General features: G+C 44.0%; 2 protein-coding genes across 4 annotated transcripts; one reads left to right on the top strand and one right to left on the bottom strand.

Moving 5' to 3' along the window:
• Positions 1-239: 239 nt before the first annotated feature.
• On the top strand, positions 240-3,991 carry LOC105189074 (nitric oxide-associated protein 1). 3 transcript variants are annotated; one of them, XM_011150930.3, is made up of 6 exons: positions 240-438; positions 827-2,227; positions 2,347-2,643; positions 2,757-3,078; positions 3,203-3,420; positions 3,683-3,991. In XM_011150930.3, exons 2-6 carry the CDS (start codon positions 946-948, stop codon positions 3,859-3,861), a joined length of 2,298 nt encoding a protein of 765 aa, XP_011149232.1. In that variant the 5' UTR covers positions 240-438; positions 827-945; the 3' UTR covers positions 3,862-3,991. The 3 variants fall into 3 exon arrangements, with proteins under 3 accessions (XP_011149232.1, XP_011149230.1, XP_011149231.1); XM_011150928.3 differs by having other exon boundaries at positions 240-465; XM_011150929.3 differs by having other exon boundaries at positions 240-465; positions 822-2,227.
• A 29-nt stretch (positions 3,992-4,020) lies between these two features.
• On the bottom strand, positions 4,021-6,988 carry LOC105189073 (spermatogenesis-associated protein 6). Its single transcript, XM_011150927.3, has 7 exons — positions 6,614-6,988; positions 5,629-5,991; positions 5,430-5,549; positions 5,197-5,300; positions 4,675-5,058; positions 4,541-4,606; positions 4,021-4,462 (listed from the first exon to the last, which is right to left on the bottom strand). The coding sequence occupies exons 1-7, from the start codon at positions 6,686-6,688 to the stop codon at positions 4,327-4,329; spliced, it is 1,248 nt and encodes a 415-aa protein (XP_011149229.1). The 5' UTR covers positions 6,689-6,988; the 3' UTR covers positions 4,021-4,326.
• Between the last annotated feature and the right edge of the window lie 7,847 nt (positions 6,989-14,835).

The raw sequence follows: 14,835 nt of genomic DNA, 5'->3' as shown, positions 1-14,835 counted from the left end.
GAGCTCCGGCAAACGGCTGCGGTGACCAATCAGGAGACAGACGCATGCCGGAGCTTGCCGCAACCGGACTTGCGCCTCCCTCCTGATTGGTCACCGCAGCATTTGCCGCAGCTCACCGCATGCATGGAGTCTTAGCTTTAGGAATAGTGTATGGGAATATCCACTTCCCCCAGAGCCAGCTACAGAAAGAAAGAAGGAAGATAAAAGAACGGACCTAACAATTCCTCAAGTAGTACGAGTCAACGTTTGAGTGGCTCAATCTTTTATTCAGTGACAAAATGCTCAGCAACTCGGATATACGTTTGCTTTCAATTTATTAACAAAGGACGAATGTGTTCCTCACTTGACGATGAATTATGTTACTGAAAATATAAAAATCTGAGTGGATTAAATTTCAAGGAAACTCAATTGTGAAATGTGCGCTACATAACCTACGCGGTAACCGACCGTATACATTTAGTAAAAGTTAGTTTTCACAGTCTTCCTGTAAATCCTAAATAATTACACTTTACAAATTTCATCAAGATTTTACTTTCTTAAGTTTGCCATATGAGGGAGATTATGAAGAAAATTAAGTTATAAAATTTTGAAAATTCTAACCTTTCAATTAACCGGCAATTCTTTACAGCTTTATTAGATATAGTTTTTGCTAAACTTCATATGTCGATTTCTAGTTTTTTCCTTTATTTTAACATAATTTATTATGCATATATAACATAATTGAATACTTTATTTTTTTTTAATTCTAGTTAATAGTATTTACTTTGTTATTGAATACTGTCAAAATGTATGTTTTTTTGACTATATATGCTTTTTTTAAGTGTAGATTGATCTTGCTTCTACTGGGCTTCTACGGAGATTATTTTATTTTCAACCCACAACAAAGTTCTATTTTGTATGCAGAATAAGCAATATATATCAAATTGAGACGGATATACTATCAGGATGCTAGCTATAAGTAATATAAGATTAATCATCCTCGGGAAACATTCAACCTGGAAGAATTATCTGGATAACACATACTGTCACTTAAAAGCCTATCGAGATAATTATAGACATCTAGTTCAGGCATTTGGTTATTCTACAACATTTAATGCCAAGGAGGACAACTTTGATCCTAGAGTCCAGGCACTACGTGAGAAATTGATATATTGTGACTACCTTGATCATGACAAAGTAAAACCGGGTATTATGAAACGTCACCTCGAGAAAAGATATCGTAAAATGGTTGAAAAGGAAAAACAACTTGAGAAATTCATTCATGATCCCGTCTACAGCATATTCTTGGATAAAGTTGATGAGACAGATGAAAATTCGCGAGAGAATCAACAAGAAGACGACAAGAACTTGAGAAGAAACATAACTAGGCCCATACATATGCCATACGCCAGTACAGATAAGTACAGTAGTATAAATACAAGAACGAATAATTCTGTTGAGATCGACTTTGATGAGAGCACGTTACCATTGAATGAAAAGTACAAGAATCTTTATGAGAAGTATCTGACAGCAAAGAATGCCATCGAGGAGAACACTAGGGATAATTTCACATTAGATGATTATATAACCAAAGAACAGATTAACATGTCTTACAAGACAAATCTCTCAAACGTCCCGCTCAATTGGATGCTCGACTTTGAGGAATTTGACGACTCGTTACAAGACGAAAAATGGCTTGGCAACTACGGTACTCCAGATCCAGACTCTACAGTTAGCTCTGTGCCATGCGGCGGTTGCGGTGCCTTGTTACACTGCAAGGATCACGCCATACCAGGCTACCTGCCGTCCGAGCTCTTCCTGAAGAGAAGCGAACGTAAACTACGACTCATGATTTGTCAACGGTGTCACTTTATGAAATATTACAATGCCATGCTGGAAGTGAAGGTGTCGCCGGACGAGTTTGCAGAGTTGCTCAAGGTCATCAAGACGAAGAAGTGCGCTGTGATCCTGATGGTTGACCTCACGGACTTCCCGTGCAGCATATGGCCGGAGATAAAAAGCGTGCTGCATCCTTATACGATGGTGTTCGTCGTGGGTAACAAGATCGACCTATTGCCTCAGGACTCGCCGGAGTTCTTCACTCACGTAAAAGATTGTCTGTTGAAGACTGTGGAGAACACGGGAATCAATAAGAATTTTATCAAATACGTGGGACTCGTATCCGCAAAAACCGGCTATGGCATAGAGCAGCTCATCAACAAACTGCACGCTCTGTGGAAGTACAAAGGTACAAATGCGTCTTTCCATGATATCATCTTTGATATCATCTTGATATCATCTGCAGAATAATGCGCAAATATATGTGTGTATTTTTTTTATTGATACAACTAATTCATCAACCTTTAGGAGATGTCTATGTGATTGGCTGCACCAACGTAGGCAAGTCCTCGCTGTTCAACGTCCTACTGCAGTCGGATTATTGCAAGGTGCAAGCTGCGGATCTTATACAACGGGCTACTATATCCCCCTGGCCGGGTACGACCTTGAATTTGCTGAAGTTTCCCATCCTGAATCCGCAGAGGTGGCGGCTGTACTTGAGAAGGATGCGTTTGCAGCAGGAGCAGAAGGAGTTGCAGACCGAAGAGCAGACGAGGGTCGAGCAGTTTAAGCGAACGTCTAAATTGAAATACGTCACGTTGCAAAGTACGTACGTCCGCGCGAGATCCTCGCAAAGCAGGGTCGCGTATGATCGATCGATCAATTTTTTCGGTAAGTAAATGTTACATTCGAGTAAATGTTATACTTTTTGACTTCAGGTCGCATCGGCAAGACGTTCATATCGAAATCCAAACTCCAGCAAAGCAACGACCCATTCGCCATAGAGAAATACTCGAAGAACATGCAGAAACTTGGCTTTGACGAGACCAAGGACGAGTACAAGTACAGCCGATGGTGTTATGACACTCCTGGCACTATTCAGCCCGATCAGGTGTTGGATCTGCTGACGACCGTGGAGCTGTTGTCGGTTTTACCGAAGAAAATTATCGCACCGCGGACGTTCATCTTGTACCCAGATCAGTCGATATTTCTAGCCGGGATTGGCAGATTGGATTACTTGAAGGGCAACTATTTTATCAGGTGACAACCGCATGCGTAGAATTTCTGTCGTAGGCGATGATAACGTATCTCTCTAATGCGAGGATATATTAGTGTTGAAAGCGATTATTCAGTACAACTGTCTCAACTGTCGTATAAATTACAGATGTACGATATTCGCGAGCAACGAGTTGCCGATAACTATAACTTTGAGCGCGGACGCAGATGAGATATACAACGAGTTGCTGAACACGGAGGCCTTCGTCGTGCCCGAGAACAATCCGGACCGACTGAAATACTGGCCGGCGTTAGGGTCCAAGGAGATGGAGGTCATTGGCATCGGAAAAAACATGTCAGTCGCCGACGTCGTTATATCCAGCGCAGGTAATAATAATAATATAATAATAATATAATATAATAATAATAATAGTAATATGATGAAAAATAATCTGGCTTAATAAAGCTTATCTCTCTAGTGGCAATAAGAATGAAATAATATAAATACTATTATCTGATAATAATAATAATAATAATAATAATAATAATAATGATAATAATAATAATAATCTTGTATCAGAATGCATAAAGAACTTGCGTCCTCTGATTCGGACTTTCGATTTTATATCGAAATAATTATGTCATGTAGGGTGGATGGCGATCAGCGGCGAGCATGGCGATCATGTTTCACTGAGGGCCTGGAGCCCACAAGGACGCGGCTTGCATCTGAGGACGCCGGCGCTCCTGAGAAAATCCGTCGCCCTGCGTGGCGATCGAATTTCTAACGTGCCTACGTACAAGACTGGACGAGCAGCGTATAAAAAATAAAAAGGAAGAAAAAGAAATAATTTCTACATATATGTAGAAATAATTTCTACATATATACACACACACACACATACACACAGTCGTTCGTATGTATATATGCAAAGTATATACTTTCTTATACCTTACAATGTTTCTCTGCGTTTGTTTGCGTACACGCAATCGATTTATCCACATTTATTTCGTGAGATAGACAATACTTGATGCACATCACCGAGACTCTCTTTGCGATATCTTGGGAGAAAGTGATGACAATCGAACAATTTCTATCAACATTTGACGGGTATATATACGCAATTTATTAATTGCTCGATACTCTGACGAGTCACTAACCGACACACACTGATCTTGCCTCGTAGGATTCTTCGAGCACCGTGTGTGTTCTGCAACGTTCGTTTCCAAGTGATGCAGAACGATACGCAAAAGTCGATAAAAAATTCCAAAGCCATAAGAACACGGTTATCACCATCAGCCCTCGACTTCCTGCGCGCGAATCTTCGCTTGCTTGTACATCCTTTTGTAGAATTTCTCGAGATTTTTGTAGAAGCCCTGAGTGGAGCAGTCTCGAGCAGCGAATTCGTGGCAAGAATCGCAATCCACAACGCTGAAACCACATTTCTGGAGTTAGAGTGTCGAGTTTCTGTGCTCACGTCGCGAGGATTTCGCCCGGAGACCCACTTACTCGTCCGACTCGACGGCGCAAGAAACTTTCTCTCTGCTTTTCTCAAGATCTTTTATCTTGTGCAACCTGCAACACAATGACACAATGATAGAAAATATTCATTGAGGATTCATTGCGGCGTCCGATGAACTCACAGCGAAGTCGCTGCTTCCTCTTGCGCGTCGGACGCGCTACTCGGCCCACAAACACAACAGTACGCTCTGTTATCGGAGCGACTTTTGTGATGATGCGCGACATCGCTGTAGTTGCGCTTCGGCTCGACGTGGGGACCTTTGACTGCCGCCGAGTCGTCGTAGCATTTAGAAAAATAGCAAGTGTACTTCAAACAAACTGGGCAGTCGTCCGTGACATGGCTATTATCATACGTGGCTGGCTTCTGCGAACATAATTGAGACGTGCGTACGGAATCCTTCCTCATTGAGTGATAGCATCGGTGATCCTGTTGCGATCCTGTCCGATTACTCGCGTCACACTGACATTGATAAGGATCATCCACGCTACTCGACCTCTGGCGATACCTACGAGAGGATGTGATATACTAAGGATAAGAATATGTGTGTTTAATTTTATACACACATGTATAATTAAATGTACATAATTTTATATTATTTTACAGTAATAATCCTAATGAAATGACGTTCGATGCGAAAACTTACGGCCGACAGCTCTGAGATCTCGGTTTACTCTTGGTATGGCATACCCGTCGTTGCCTTATAATACCTTTAACCGACCTCTTTGTCTGGCCACACGTCGCCGTTTGCTGAAACACACATCACGCATGCAAAACCGACGTGAATCTTCGCGATTCACGAACGAAATGCGCAGAAAGAGAACGAATCAAACGGCGCGCATTTAACTCGCAGATCTCGACCCGCCGTCTGTGAAGTACCTTAGAGTTAATCATTTTTGGATTGACGACATAACATTTGCTCATACTTGTGTCACAGGGGCCCAGCACTTCCTCGACCACCGTTTTCGTAGACACCTCGATTTTAGGTGCTATGATCCCCTGACAACGTAAAAAAGGAACAACGAATGAAGGATCTCGTCTCCTGATCAGAATCTCCCATCGACAAAAGGGGACGTACCGGAAAGCACTTGGTCGGCTCCATCAGCAGGTCTACATCTACACCGGCCAATAAACCCTTGAAACACGGCGCTGGATACAGCAAGTCCGCCAAGTTCGTCTCAAACGTGGCCAGAATGATGCCACGGCTGGTCGTGGTGGTGACCCACTGTATCAATTCCGCATACAGAAACTCTTGCTCCAAGGCGCGTTGCAGCTCCGCCAACGAGACTATCCGCGCGAACACCTTGCTGAAGGCGAATCTGTCATGGAACAGCAACGGGAAGATTGGACTTATTCGGCGGGATTCCGCGCGTGAGTTGAGCGTGTCCATCCGCAGTGCCACCTTGCCGTTGGGACACAGCCAGACGCCAGGACACGTTACCTGAGAAACACGATTTCTCACATAATGACTTCAGGACTTCCGCACGAGACTCTTGTCTCGACATTCCTCGAGGGTGCAATCTCATACAAGACGAGTGAGAATTCACTCGGAACGAAGATACGCTTCACTTAATGGTAAAAATTACGCTGCTCGAAGTCGTAGGGGTGGATTTTACTCTAGCGTGAGAAAATGTTTCAGTAATTCATTAGAGTAAAATTCTTCCTCCGATGGTTTACGATAATGATGACTGTTTGACACAATAATATTGACGCAATTGTCAATCGATTCACTCTTGAATCTCGAGTGTTAAAATTCGCTCGACGATTTACTCTGCGTTTACGAGCGAGGAATCACTCGACTTGGAGCGACCCGGCTGTCACCGTACTCTCACGAACGAAAACTCACCCTCAGGAATTTTGAGAGAGAGAGAGAGAGAGAGAGAGAGAGAGAGAGAGAGAGAGAGAGAGAGAGAGAGAGAGAGAGAAAGAGAGAGAGAAAGAGAGCGAGAGAGAGAGCGAGAGAGAGAGAGAGAGAGAGAGAGAGAGAGAGAGAGAGAGAGAGAGAGAGAGAGAGAGAGAGAGAGAGAGAGAGAGAGAGAGACCAAAATTGACGATATACCTACCGCGTGTACGTCCACTTGTATCTTGACGCGGAAAGCCCTGCCTGCCATGTCCGGATTGACAGTCGCATCGACCATACAATCAATAGCATCGCCGCACACAGATTCGCATTCGTGGATCACTCACTTTGGCGATACTTTCTCATAATGACCAGCGACCAGTTCGGGTTTTCGCGCCGTGCGCTCTCCGCGTCCAGACTCCGCGCTAAAAACCCGGAGTCACCTCTCGCCGAATGAAACACCCACACAACTCTCCGACGAATTTGTCATCTTGCTCGGAGAGTCGCCACAAGTGCTCGTTGCCAGGAAACGGCGACACAACATTGCTATTGAATTTCCTTCAACCGGCACGAAGCGGAGATATCAACGGAGAAAGGTTGGAAAACTTTAACCTTCGATATCTCCTAAGCGGTTAGAGATACAGGCCTGGTTCTGGCACCAAATTAAAGTCCTCTCAAAACCCTACATTTTGCCGTAAATGGCGACTCTCTACTCCCAGTAGAAGCGGAGATATCAACGGAGAAAGGTTGGAAAACTTTAATCTTCGATATCTCCTAAACGGTTAGAGATACAGGCCTGGTTCTGGCACTAAATTAAAGTCCTCTCAAAATCCTACATTTTCGACTACATGGACGACTCTCTACTCACAGTAGAAGCGGAGATATCGACGGAGGAAGGCTGGATATCGATGGAGAAAGGCTGGAAAATTTTAACCTTCGATATCTCCTAAACGGTTAGAGGTACAGGCCTGGCTCTGGCACCAAATTAAAGTCCTCTCAAAACCCTACATTTTGTCGTAAATGGCGACTCTCTACTCCCAGTAGAAGCGGAGATATCAACGGAGAAAGGTTGGAAAACTTTAACCTTCGATATCTCCTAAACGGTTAGAGATACAGGCTTCGGACTGGTACCAAATTAAAGCCCTTTCAAAACCCTACATTTTGGACTACATGGACGACTCTCTACTCCCAGTAGAAGCGGAGATATCGACGGATGAAGGCTGGATATCGACGGAGAAAGGTTGGAAAATTTTAACCTTCGATATCTCCTAAACGGTTAGAGATACAGGCTTCGGACTGGTACCAAATTAAAGCCCTTTCAAAACCCTACATTTTGGACTACATGGACGACTCTCTATTCCCAGTAGAAGCGGAGATATCGACGGATGAAGGCTGGATATCGACGGAGAAAGGTTGGAAAACTTTAACCTTCGATATCTCCTAAACGGTTAGAGATACAGCCTTCGGACAGGTACCAAATTAAAGCCCTTTCAAAACCCTACATTTTGGACTACATGGACGACCCTCTACTCCCAGTAGAAGCGGAGATATCGACGGAGAAAGGTTGGAAAACTTTAACCTTCGATATCTCCTAAACGGTTAGAGATACAGGCTTCGGACAGGTACCAAATTAAAGCCCTTTCAAAACCCTACATTTTGGACTACATGGACGACTCTCTACTCCCAGTAGAAGCGGAGATATCGACGGATGAAGGCTGGTTATCGACGGAGAAAGGTTGGAAAACTTTAACCTTCGATATCTCCTAAACGGTTAGAGATACAGGCTTCGGACAGGTCCCAAATTAAAGCCCTTTCAAAACCCTACATTTTGGACTACATGGACGACCCTCTACTCCCAGTAGAAGCGGAGATATCGACGGATGAAGGCTGGATATCGACGGAGAAAGGTTGGAAAACTTTAACCTTCGATCTCCTAAACGGTTAGAGATACAGGCTTCGGACAGGTACCAAATTAAAGCCCTTTCAAAACCCTACATTTTGGACTACATGGACGACTCCCTACTCCCAGTAGAAGCGGAGATATCGACGGATGGAAGCTGGATATCGACGGAGAAAGGTTGGAAAACTTTAACCTTCGATATCTCCTAAACGGTTAGAGATACAGGCTTCGGACAGGTACCAAATTAAAGCCCTTTCAAAACCCTACATTTTGGACTACATGGACGACCCTCTACTCCCAGTAGAAGCGGAGATATCGACGGATGAAGGATGGATATCGACGGAGAAAGGTTGGAAAACTTTAACCTTCGATATCTCCTAAACGGTTAGAGATACAGGCTTCGGACAGGTACCAAATTAAAGCCCTTTCAAAACCCTACATTTTGTACTACATGGACGACTCTCTACTCCCAGTAGAAGCGGAGATATCGACGGGAGATATCGACGGAGAAAGGTTGGAAAACTTTAACCTTCGATATCTCCTAAACGGTTAGAGATACAGGCTTCGGACAGGTACCAAATTAAAGCCCTTTCAAAACCCTACATTTTGGACTACATGGACGACTCTCTACTCCCAGTAGAAGCGGAGATATCGACGGATGAAGACTGGATATCGACGGAGAAAGGTTGGAAAACTTTAACCTTCGATATCTCCTAAACGGTTAGAGATACAGGCTTCGGACAGGTACCAAATTAAAGCCCTTTCAAAACCCTACATTTTGGACTACATGGACGACTCTCTACTCCCAGTAGAAGCGGAGATATCGACGGAGAAGCTGGTAGAAGAGGTTGGAAAACTTTAACCTTCGATATCTCCTAAACGGTTAGAGATACAGGCTTCGGACAGGTACCAAATTAAAGCCCTTTCAAAACCCTACATTTTGGACTACATGGACGACCCTCTACTCCAGTAGAAGCGGAGATATCGACGGATGAAGGCTGGATATCGACGGAGAAAGGTTGGAAAACTTTAACCTTCGATATCTCCTAAACGGTTAGAGATACAGGCTTCGGACAGGTACCAAATTAAAGCCCTTTCAAAACCCTACATTTTGGACTACATGGACGACTCTCTACTCCCAGTAGAAGCGGAGATATGACGGAGAAGCTGGATATCGACGGAGAAAGGTTGGAAAACTTTAACCTTCGATATCTCCTAAACGGTTAGAGATACAGGCTTCGGACAGGTACCAAATTAAAGCCCTTTCAAAACCCTACATTTTGGACTACATGGACGACCTCTACTCCCAGTAGAAGCGGAGATATACATTATCGACGGAGAAAGGTTGGAAAACTTTAACCTTCGATATCTCCTAAACGGTTAGAGATACAGGCTTCGGACAGGTACCAAATTAAAGCCCGTTCAAAACCCTACATTTTGGACTACATGGACGACTCTCTACTCCCAGTAGAAGCGGAGATATCGACGGATGAAGGGATATCGACGGAGAAAGGTTGGAAAACTTTAACCTTCGATATCTCCTAAACGGTTAGAGATACAGGCTTCGGACAGGTACCAAATTAAAGCCCTTTCAAAACCCTACATTTTGGACTACATGGACGACTCTCTACTCCCAGTAGAAGCGGAGATATCGACGGAGAAAGGTTGGAAAACTTTAACCTTCGATATCTCCTAAACGGTTAGAGATACAGGCTTCGGACTGGTACCAAATTAAAGCCCGTTCAAAACCCTACATTTTGGACTACATGGACGACCTCTACTCCAGTAGAAGCGGAGATATGACGGATGAAGCTGGATATCGACGGAGAAAGGTTTGGAAAACTTTAACCTTCGATATCTCCTAAACGGTTAGAGATACAGGCTTCGGACTGGTACCAAATTAAAGCCCTTTCAAAACCCTACATTTTGGACTACATGGACGACTCTCTACTCCCAGTAGAAGCGGAGATATCGACGGAGAAAGGTTGGAAAACTTTAACCTTCGATATCTCCTAAACGGTTAGAGATACAGGCTTCGGACAGGTACCAAATTAAAGCCCGTTCAAAACCCTACATTTTGGACTACATGGACGACCCTCTACTCCCAGTAGAAGCGGAGATATCGACGGATGAAGGCTGGATATCGACGGAGAAAGGTTGGAAAACTTTAACCTTCGATATCTCCTAAACGGTTAGAGATACAGGCTTCGGACAGGTACCAAATTAAAGCCCTTTCAAAACCCTACATTTTGGACTACATGGACGACTCTCTACTCCCAGTAGAAGCGGAGATATCGACGGAGAAAGGTTGGAAAACTTTAACCTTCGATATCTCCTAAACGGTTAGAGATACAGGCTTCGGACAGGTACCAAATTAAAGCCCTTTCAAAACCCTACATTTTGGACTACATGGACGACTCTCTACTCCCAGTAGAAGCGGAGATATCGACGGAGAAAGGTTGGAAAACTTTAACCTTCGATATCTCCTAAACGGTTAGAGATACAGGCTTCGGACAGGTACCAAATTAAAGCCCGTTCAAAACCCTACATTTTGGACTACATGGACGACTCTCTACTCCCAGTAGAAGCGGAGATATCGACGGAGAAAGGTTGGAAAACTTTAACCTTCGATATCTCCTAAACGGTTAGAGATACAGGCTTCGGACAGGTACCAAATTAAAGCCCGTTCAAAACCCTACATTTTGGACTACATGGACGACCCTCTACTCCCAGTAGAAGCGGAGATATCGACGGATGAAGGCTGGACATCGACGGAGAAAGGTTGGAAAACTTTAACCTTCGATATCTCCTAAACGGTTAGAGATACAGGCTTCGGACAGGTACCAAATTAAAGCCCGTTCAAAACCCTACATTTTGGACTACTTGGACGACCCTCTACTCCCAGTAGAAGCGGAGATATCGACGGATGAAGGCTGGATATCGACGGAGAAAGGTTGGAAAACTTTAACCTTCGATATCTCCTAAACGGTTAGAGATACAGGCTTCGGACTGGTACCAAATTAAAGCCCTTTCAAAACCCTACATTTTGGACTACATGGACGACTCTCTACTCCCAGTAGAAGCGGAGATATCGACGGAGAAAGGTTGGAAAACTTTAACCTTCGATATCTCCTAAACGGTTAGAGATACAGGCTTCGGACTGGTACCAAATTAAAGCCCGTTCAAAACCCTACATTTTGGACTACTGGACGACCCTCTACTCCCAGTAGAAGCGGAGATATCGACGGATGAAGGCTGGATATCGACGGAGAAAGGTTTGGAAAACTTTAACCTTCGATATCTCCTAAACGGTTAGAGATACAGGCTTCGGACTGGTACCAAATTAAAGCCCTTCAAAACCCTACATTTTGGACTACATGGACGACCTCTACTCCCAGTAGAAGCGGAGATATCGACGGAGAAGGGTTGGAAAAGTTGAAAACTTTAACCTTCGATATCTCCTAAACGGTTAGAGATACAGGCTTCGGACTGGTACCAAATTAAAGCCCGTTCAAAACCCTACATTTTGGACTACATGGACGACCCTCTACTCCCAGTAGAAGCGGAGATATCGACGGATGAGGCTGGATATCGACGGAGAAAGGTTGGAAAACTTTAACCTTCGATATCTCCTAAACGGTTAGAGATACAGGCTTCGGACTGGTACCAAATTAAAGCCCTTTCAAAACCCTACATTTTGGACTACATGGACGACCCTCTACTCCCAGTAGAAGCGGAGATATCGACGGATGAAGGCTGGATATCGACGGAGAAAGGTTTGGAAAACTTTAACCTTCGATATCTCCTAAACGGTTAGAGATACAGGCTTCGGACTGGTACCAAATTAAAGCCCTTTCAAAACCCTACATTTTGGACTACATGGACGACCTCTACTCCAGTAGAAGCGGAGATATCGACGCGGAGAAAGGTTGGAAAACTTTAACCTTCGATATCTCCTAAACGGTTAGAGATACAGGCTTCGGACAGGTACCAAATTAAAGCCCGTTCAAAACCCTACATTTTGGACTACATGGACGACCCTCTACTCCCAGTAGAAGCGGAGATATCGACGGATGAAGGCTGGATATCGACGAGAAAGGTTGGAAAACTTTAACCTTCGATATCTCCTAAACGGTTAGAGATACAGGCTTCGGACTGGTACCAAATTAAAGCCCTTTCAAAACCCTACATTTTGGACTACATGGACGACTCTCTACTCCCAGTAGAAGCCGGGAGAATATCGACGGAGAAAGGTTGGAAAACTTTAACCTTCGATATCTCCTAAACGGTTAGAGATACAGGCTTCGGACAGGTACAAATTAAAGCCCGTTCAAAACCCTACATTTTGGACTACATGGACGACCCTCTACTCCCAGTAGAAGCGGAGATATCGACGGATGAAGCTGGAATCGACGGAGAAAGGTTGGAAAACTTTAACCTTCGATATCTCCTAAACGGTTAGAGATACAGGCTTCGGACTGGTACCAAATTAAAGCCCGTTCAAAACCCTACATTTTGGACTACATGGACGACTCTCTACTCCCAGTAGAAGCGGAGATATCGAACGGAGAAAGGTTGGAAAACTTTAACCTTCGATATCTCCTAAACGGTTAGAGATACAGGCTTCGGGACACGGTACCAAATTAAAGCCCGTTTCAAAACCCTACATTTTGGACTACATGGACGACCCTCTACTCCCAGTAGAAGCGGAGATATCGACGGGATGAAAGCTGGAATCGACGGAGAAAGGTTGGAAAACTTTAACCTTCGATATCTCCTAAACGGTTAGAGATACAGGCTTCGGACTGGTACCAAATTAAAGCCCTTTCAAAACCCTACATTTTGGACTACATGGACGACCCTCTACTCCCAGTAGAAGCGGAGATATCGACGGAGAAAGGTTAGAAAACTTTAACCTTCGATATCTCCTAAACGGTTAGAGATACAGGCTTCGGACAGGTACCAAATTAAAGCCCTTTCAAAACCCTACATTTTGGACTACAATGGCGACCCTCTACTCCCAATAGAAGCGGAGATATCGACGAATGAAGGCTGGATATCGACGGAGAAAGGTTAGAAAATTTAACCTTCGATATCTCCTAAACGGTTAGAGATACAGGCTTCGGACAGGTACCAAATTAAAGCCCTTTCAAAACCCTACATTTTGGACTACAATGGCGACCCTCTACTCCCAATAGAAGCGGAGATATCGACGAATGAAGGCTGGATATCGACGGAGAAAGGTTAGAAAACTTTAACCTTCGATATCTCCTAAACGGTTAGAGATACAGGCTTCGGACAGGTACCAAATTAAAGCCCTTTCAAAACCCTACATTTTGGACTACAATGACGACCCTCTACTCCCAATAGAAGCGGAGATATCGACGGATGAAGGCTGGATATCGACGGAGAAAGGTTAGAAAACTTTAACCTTCGATATCTCCTAAACGGTTAGAGATACAGGCTTCGGACAGGTACCAAATTAAAGCCCTTTCAAAACCCTACATTTTGGACTACAATGACGACCCTCTACTCCCAATAGAAGCGGAGATATCGACGGATGAAGGCTGGATATCGACGGAGAAAGGTTAGAAAACTTTAACCTTCGATATCTCCTAAACGGTTAGAGATACAGGCTTCGGACAGGTACCAAATTAAAGCCCTTTCAAAACCCTACATTTTGGACTACAATGGACGACCCTCTACTCCCAATAGAAGCGGAGATATCGACGGATGAAGGCTGGATATCGACGGAGAAAGGTTAGAAAACTTTAACCTTCGATATCTCCTAAACGGTTAGAGATACAGGCTTCGGACAGGTACCAAATTAAAGCCCTTTCAAAACCCTACATTTTGGACTACAATGGCGACCCTCTACTCCCAATAGAAGCGGAGATATCGACGAATGAAGGCTGGATATCGACGGAGAAAGGTTAGAAAACTTTAACCTTCGATATCTCCTAAACGGTTAGAGATACAGGCTTCGGACAGGTACCAAATTAAAGCCCTTTCAAAACCCTACATTTTGGACTACAATGACGACCCTCTACTCCCAATAGAAGCGGAGATATCGACGGATGAAGGCTGATATCGACGGAGAAAGGTTAGAAAACTTTAACCTTCGATATCTCCTAAACGGTTAGAGATACAGGCTTCGGACAGGTACCAAATTAAAGCCCTTTCAAAACCCTACATTTTGGACTACATGGACGACCCTCTACTCCCAGTAGAAGCGGAGATATCGACGGAGAAAGGTTGGAAAACTTTAACCTTCGATATCTCCTAAACGGTTAGAGATACAGGCTTCGGACAGGTACCAAATTAAAGCCCTTTCAAAACCCTACATTTTGGACTACAATGACGACCCTCTACTCCCTATAGAAGCGGAGATATCGACGAATGAAGGCTGGATATCGACGGAGAAATGTTAGAAAACTTTAACCTTCGATATCTCCTAAACGGTTAGAGATACAGGCTTCGGACAGGTACCAAATTAAAGCCCTTTCAAAACCCTACATTTTGGACTACAATGACGCCCTCTTACT

This window comes from Harpegnathos saltator, unplaced genomic scaffold, assembly GCF_003227715.2.
Source record: "Harpegnathos saltator strain DR-91 unplaced genomic scaffold, Hsal_v8.6 scaffold791, whole genome shotgun sequence".
NCBI lineage: Eukaryota > Metazoa > Arthropoda > Insecta > Hymenoptera > Formicidae > Harpegnathos > Harpegnathos saltator.
This window is presented reverse-complemented; position numbering and strand designations above follow the sequence as displayed.